The 7,032-nt window shown below is 42.5% G+C and overlaps 1 protein-coding gene across 1 annotated transcript; it reads right to left on the bottom strand.

The window, feature by feature from the left end:
• Positions 1-3,719: 3,719 nt before the first annotated feature.
• On the bottom strand, positions 3,720-6,624 carry gal3st2 (galactose-3-O-sulfotransferase 2). The gene is made up of 2 exons (XM_041941340.1): positions 6,337-6,624; positions 3,720-4,993 (listed from the first exon to the last, which is right to left on the bottom strand). The coding sequence occupies exons 1-2, from the start codon at positions 6,610-6,612 to the stop codon at positions 3,995-3,997; spliced, it is 1,275 nt and encodes a 424-aa protein (XP_041797274.1). The 5' UTR covers positions 6,613-6,624; the 3' UTR covers positions 3,720-3,994.
• Between the last annotated feature and the right edge of the window lie 408 nt (positions 6,625-7,032).

Raw genomic sequence — 7,032 nt, 5'->3', positions numbered from 1 at the left:
ATGCAAAATATTGCACAATCCTCCAGGGCCTCTTGACAGGTTGGTTAAGTCTGCCAAAAAAAGTGCATGTGCTAGGTACAGGGCTGAGGGCTCACCAGGCAGAGATGACTGAGGGGGAGGGGAAGGGTCCTGAAGAGGCACTTCACACATGAAAAAAAGAAACCACACACCATTGACTGACACCCAGGTGCACTACTGTACAGGATGTGAGGGGACCACCTCCACAGGGATCAGTCGGTCACTCGCCACACCAGCCCAACAGCTCCTGTCCAACAAAAGAGAAAGATATTAGTCACGGCAAAGGGCAAAAAAACCCCAAAACCAAGTCAGAAACTGCCACGAAACCACACAATGCTGGGCCCAGGAGGTCTCCAAGGTTGATTGTGCTTTTTGATATAACAAATAAATAATGAACAAAAAAAAAAAAAAGGAAACCAAAACCTATGCAAAAATAACTGGATGACTAAACACAAGAAAATCTACAGAAAACCACAACATTCACCAATGATCGAAATAATTATCTGATTACAATGCAAAGAAATAATCAACCAATGCTTAATAAATTGCTGACGTGGATCAGTCCTCTTAGTGCAGCTTTAAGTCCTATGCTGCATTCAGTCCTCCACATGAGCAGCACTGCATGGTGCAGCCAACACTTGAGTTCGACTTACTCCAGGTGTGCGAAACTCCAAGCACCCACACACATACAATGATATAAAAAAAACAAAAAAATAACAAACAATAAGCTTGCTGAGATGAACCAGAGACAAGGCAGGTGGACAGAACAAGTGGACAGAACAGCAGTAGCGCAGCGGCCTGTGTCAGAGGGGGCCACCTGCTGTGATATACAGACCAGAGTTAATACGCATATTGTAATTAGATGGACTCAACGATTCTCGTCTACATACCCGTCAGTGAGGGCGCAGCGTCCCAGGCAACAGGAGGGATAGCCACCATGGGATGCAGTTTTATAGCTGCTAACAGCAAACAGACCAGAGACATATATCATGTGCAGCCCGACAGAAAGCATGAGGACGCCAGACAGAAACAAGCCAGCCTACCTGAGGGTTCCCGACGCGATGCGTGGATTATTGCGCACGGCTCCGAAGCCACACACTCCCAACCCCCGGCCAGAGTACAGGCCAACTCTGCTGGAGAGCAGACAGCGCATCAGACACAGCACCAATACGACCCAGAGACACAGTATGAGTGTCCGGGCCTACCTGGCAAAGTGAGCGGAGGACACTCGCCGACCTGCGTCTCAAGACAGCCATGTGGATCCCACTCAGCCACGCCAAACCACACTGCCGACACACACACGTTCGGGCTTCCGGATGAGGTGGGAGGACGCACATCTGAGAGGCGCAGCCCTCCCATATATAGCTTTGCCTGGCATCGCCCTGTACGCAGGTGGAATTAGATAATTGCTTCCAGCCCAGTGTCACTCAATGGGTGGGAGCAAAGGGGCGAGCCTAGACCACTATTCACCTGACAGGCACATAAACACCATGAGTGGAGACGGGCTGTGCCATCCAGCCACACATGCATCTACTCATGGACAAGAGGTTTACGCTTGTGACACTGCAGGAAGTAAACATCAAAGGGGACATATTATGAAAAACACACTTTTTCAGTGCTTGTATTTCGGTATCTGCAGTGTCTACCAGGCCACAAATGTGAAATCAGATAACCCAGTCAGTTTTTTTTGTGGGCTGGCCAGGTCAGTTAGCATGGAATTTAATAAACCATTCAGATTTGGCTCACCTTCCTACGTAAAGAGTGGGCTCATTTGCATAATCAGCCCTTCATCTGAGTGTCTCCGCTCATCATCTTGAGATATGCCTTTGTGAAGCGATGGCAATGTTTTTCCTCCCATGCGACAGACCCATAGCATGTCAAAGCTAAGAGCTAAGCACACAGGCCATCTAGTTTCATTACATTTTATTATATTATACATAATATCTCCAGTATCTCCAGAACTCGACAACTCACACCAAAACAATCAAGATGGCTAAATACCACTGAAGGCAAGAGGAATTTTGGGGTGAAACGTGTCTTATACAGCTTGTGTATTATAAGTATATATAGTTATCACAAGAATAACTAGAGAGATCTTTTTTATGTCTCATTCTCTGTGACAATGTTTTGAATACAGTCGACTTTTAAAAAATGTGCTTTTAAAATGTAGCACAAGTAGCAATGATGCAACTGAACAGAATGGTCAGTTTAGTGTCAAACTAAGTAGCTACAATGCAGCAGTTAGCGCTTGAATTTATGAAGAACCTTCAGTTGGTATTGTGATGGTGCAGCAGACTACAGGACTTGAAATGCAGATTTTGGCCTGCCATCTGGACCTGTACAAAAGGGAGATACTGATAGCGGTGAGCACACTCAACCAAGTCAAATCTATGCTTATTATAGTCAATATTCAGCAAACATTTACAAAGAAAATATAACACATATTTACTTTACAGAAGTCATGAGACCATCACAAATCAGAACTTAGATTGGATGTACCTGGGTGTCCATAATAAACTGGCAAGTTGGTGTTCAGTGTGGCATGACAGTGCCAACTAATGGTCAGGTTTCTATAAAATCAGGTGCCATAATGGAAGACTGCTCCCAGCTGAAAATCAGCAGCAACAGTCATTTAGTGAAACACTTACAGAGAATATTTATGTCTTCTTGTCTAGCAACCTGGGGTGGCAACAGTGGAAATAGTGTGACACTGTTTGATGCTTCATTTCACTTGATCCGTGCGGTTTCGTTAGGCACCAAAAACAAGGTTAGGGTTTTACTAAAAGATTAAGGTTTGTGTTAAAACAGCTACTTCCTTAAAACAATCAAGGTTGACTATTGGTTTCACTTTGTTGATTTAGCTGCCTTAACGTTACCAAACTGTAACCATGGAGTTGGTGGAGCAAAATTCTGAATATTTTTTACATGTATACCTCTATTGGAGGGCATGAACAAACATTGCCATCCAGACAATGAGACTGTCAAATCAGAAAATGCTGAAATTTGCTGGTGACATAATCAAAAAGTGCTCAGGACACTGAAGTGACGATATATTATCAAAAAGTGCTCAATTTTTGATTTGTTCCACTGTCAGGTCAAGTTTCCCACTTTCCGCAGAAGAAATATCTTCAACTGAACCACAAAAAAAAATCTAAAAATTTATTTGGGAAAGCACAAAGGTCAGGCTGGATCTGGCTAAATGCTAAAATGCTAAAATGCTAATGGCAGATCCTCCAGCCTATTTCTATGTTTGCTACATCGCTACACCTTCATTCAGTGAAGTGTGTGAGTACTTTCTGCTGCTTCTGATAATTTCTGTCATTTTGGGACTGCAGAGCTTCATTCAGCTCAAAATCTTTGAAAACTCTGAGAACACAGTGGGATAAAGAGGCTGAGAGGACAGGGTATAATATATGAACTAAGAAAATTCAAACAAAGAAGTTGAAACAAGAGCAGATTGTTGAGCAAGCAATGCACAAGACTAACAGAATGACGTTCAAACAGTTGTGTGCGCTATGCGGTATGTAAAAACGGTGTCTTTGCCTTAACATGTGTGTTTTTAACTGCAGCTACTCTGGACTTCATATTGTTTCTACATATCTGTGTTGTCCACTTTGTTTTATTCTGCTTTTAAAATGGCAGTTATTTCATTTCTGTAGCCTAATATTACTTGTTGCACCCTATGCAGAGTCCAGAGCTTTCAGACAGTTCATAAAAGTCAGTTTGTTTGAAAATAAAAACATGCAAAAGAGGGAGAGATGAAAAGTACAGTATCAAGATTTAGAAATATGCTTCATAATTAATTATATGACAACATTATGTCAGTTTGTGGGTTGTAAGGCACAACAATTGCATTGCCAATTAAAATTTGGTTAAAAAATGCAACATTTGTATGATTTAACATGACATCTGGTATAAATCATGCTCACTTCTTGTCTTTCACCTGATGACACCTCTGTGCACCTCTAGTTATCACTCATGCCGTACTTGATTTGTTGCTAGCTTCTGTATGTGTTAATAGAGCACTTGTGGAAAGTTTTTGGTTCTTGAGAGTTGAGGATCTGCGTCTTATGATCTGTCTGTGATGGGCTTCCCTGGCCAACACCATACCCATCTTATCAGTTCTGCTCGAGAGTTGATGCTGTGGAGCAACCATTCTAGCTGCTTGTCTATGTTTCTCAGCTAGCTTGGGGAACTGCTGGGTGTACAGACGGTCTGTGTATTGCAGTTCTGGAGTTATAAATTTCAGACATTCTGTTTTGGTTTGTACATCTATGTGTGTGTTTAGGTTGTAGCCCTGAATGACAGCCGCTCCATACTGGAATGGCTTCAGTCTGGCATCTTTAATTTGGGAAGGGTTGACTGCCCCGCCATCTTTCAGGCAGGTGTTTGCTAGCTTAGCCTGTAGCTCTCTCAGCTGAGATACTTCTATCTTCATCTGCTTTTGCCCTACCAGACTATCCACTTTGTGCCAGAAGGTGGTGTTAAAGTGCAGGTAAATTCTCCAGTCTAAAGCATTCCACCTCTTGATTTTCTCTGCAGTGTTTGGTAAAAGCTTGTGACGAGTTTGCTTACTGCGACTGTTGAGCTTAAAGGAAACCACATCTTCCAGGGACCAGCAGAGGGCATGCTTGAGCAAGATCATGGACTCATCGAAATATTCAGAAATAAGAATTAGGTGGAAGTCCCGTTGAATGGCTGCAATAACCATGCTGGCTCTCTCCTCCAGATCTTCAGCATCAGCTGTCACATTATTGTCAAAGCCAAAGTCGAAAGCCATTATATTGTGAGCATATTGGTTGTTGGTCACTGATGAGTTGTAGTTTCTCCAGCTGTTTTCAAGGAACTTGTCCAAGGTGTGAGTTTTACGGAAGGCTGGGATGCTCTTGTAGTAAATAAAGATGGACTCCATCATAGCTACAGGATGCCTCAGGATAGAAAAGTAGAAGGTATCCTCAGGCATCACCTTTGCCACCTGGGACAAAACAAGTTCCACTTCATTATCACAGAAATACATTTTTAAATATGAAACAGAAATTTATTTTAGTTCTCGAGGTTAGAAAAATTAAATCTCAAGAAACTGGTAAATCATCCTTTGACAAACTCTAAAGACATTGGGTCCTGCGTGGGTAAGCACTTTAGCATTTAAGATCAATTTGGGCAACTAAGTGGAGCCCATAAAGTTTGTTCAGCAGAGGCATTTTTAATTCATATTGATTCCATACTATATGTAAGACAATACCATAAGTGGGGAACATATCATACATGCAAACCCTGTAGCACACCCTGACCCATTAGCAACCCACATGGGCAGGCACACATAGAGCTTTTTGGACTTCATTAAGGTTGCAGAAAAGAGGCCTAAATGCCAGCCAATCACTAACCAAGGGGGTTCCATATTAACAAGTTGTCAGGACTAGTTGTAATCTGGCTAATCAGCTTCTTTCTATTAAATACCATTCTGAAATATATGGCAAAATGAATAGCACATTACATGTCAACCAGCATGTCCATTGCTGCCCCACATTGGTAAGCAATGTATTGCCATTTAAGCACCATCAGGGCAACTATATGTCTAGTGCCATCTTATTTAACTCATCTTGATACCACGCTAAGCACTCCACTAATGTCATGTCTTGTAGTTCACATTTTGTAGGTGGGCACAAAAATGGTCCAATGTGGGCCCCGTGAATGATCGCATGGGCCCAAAATATGGCCAACCGTCACCCCATGAGCAGCCCACATTTACTATTAATGTGTTGATTGGCCTACTGGGCAATGTAGATGCATTAGATTTCTTATGGATGTGTTCTAATCTTTATTGATCATCTTTACACAGACAATGTTAACAGTATTAACGGAGCAGTTGATAAAATAATTTTCAAAAAGGATCATATTTTGTGGGGCAGCTGTGGCTCAGGAGGTATGGCAGTCGTCCACTTATCGGTGGTTTGGTCCCTGGCCTCAGCAGTCTACATGTCAAACTATCCATGGGCAAGATGCTGAACCCCAAATTGCTCCTGATGCTGTGCCATTTGTGTGTGAATGGTTAGAAGCCCATAATTAGCAGGTGCTCTAGCCACCATCATATGAATGTGTGTACAGTCCATTTACCATTTCACCCGAGTGTTTTGGACCCACACAGTGTACCCTGTTCCACCTTACCTGCACTTAGCCCTTAAATACCTTCACAATCTGCCCATTACAAGCTTATTTCCACATTAAGCCAACATTATGCCTATCTGAGGACCACATGGAAATGTAAGCTGTGCTGTAAATTCATCTACACAACTTGAATCGTTTTCGTTTGAAACTCACCTCAGATTTTCTAAACCTCATGTGGTTGCACATGATGTGAAACTCCTTCACACTTCTGCTGCTGAAACCTTCCACAAAATGTGAAGCAAAGAAGAATGGGTAAAACAACTGGCTGTGTTTGTTCAGAGGGAGGGCAAAGGTCAGCTTCCTACTTTCACCATAGCGATATAGGATGTTTAAAATCGTGCTGCTTGCTGTTTTGTGTGTCTTGAGGAAAACAATGTGAGACTTTGGGCGGCAGGTTGCTTTAGCATGGACAGTATTGACATGAGCCATTAAAAAACTGTATGGAGTGGGATTGTTGAGCCTTTTGTCTGTGCTTGCAGTTAAACCTTTCCTAGTGCTGTGAAGTACTAAAGAACCTGGAAGTCCAAGGCTCAGATTGTTTCCATTTTTTGGTAGAAGCAGCTGCCCAGGTGAAAGTTTTCTTGCCTCCATCTGAGAGCCTGTAGCAAGGTTGACAATTGTATCCACGTGTCTCAACGGAATATAATCTGATGAGTTTTCATATTTCTCAGTCTGGCGATATGGCTTTACTGCCAGTGAAGACTCAGAATGGGGGCCCTCCCAGACATTCTGAGTTGGAAACAGGTGCTGTTTGTTGACAGAGAACCTCAGATGTGGGAGTCCGATCATCTTGTCATTCCTGTAAGAAGTCATAAAAACAGTCAGATGATAAAATATAACGCAGCAATC

The sequence above is a fragment of the Chelmon rostratus genome, chromosome 7 (assembly GCF_017976325.1).
Source record: "Chelmon rostratus isolate fCheRos1 chromosome 7, fCheRos1.pri, whole genome shotgun sequence".
Taxonomy (NCBI): Eukaryota; Metazoa; Chordata; class Actinopteri; order Chaetodontiformes; family Chaetodontidae; genus Chelmon; species Chelmon rostratus.
This window is presented reverse-complemented; position numbering and strand designations above follow the sequence as displayed.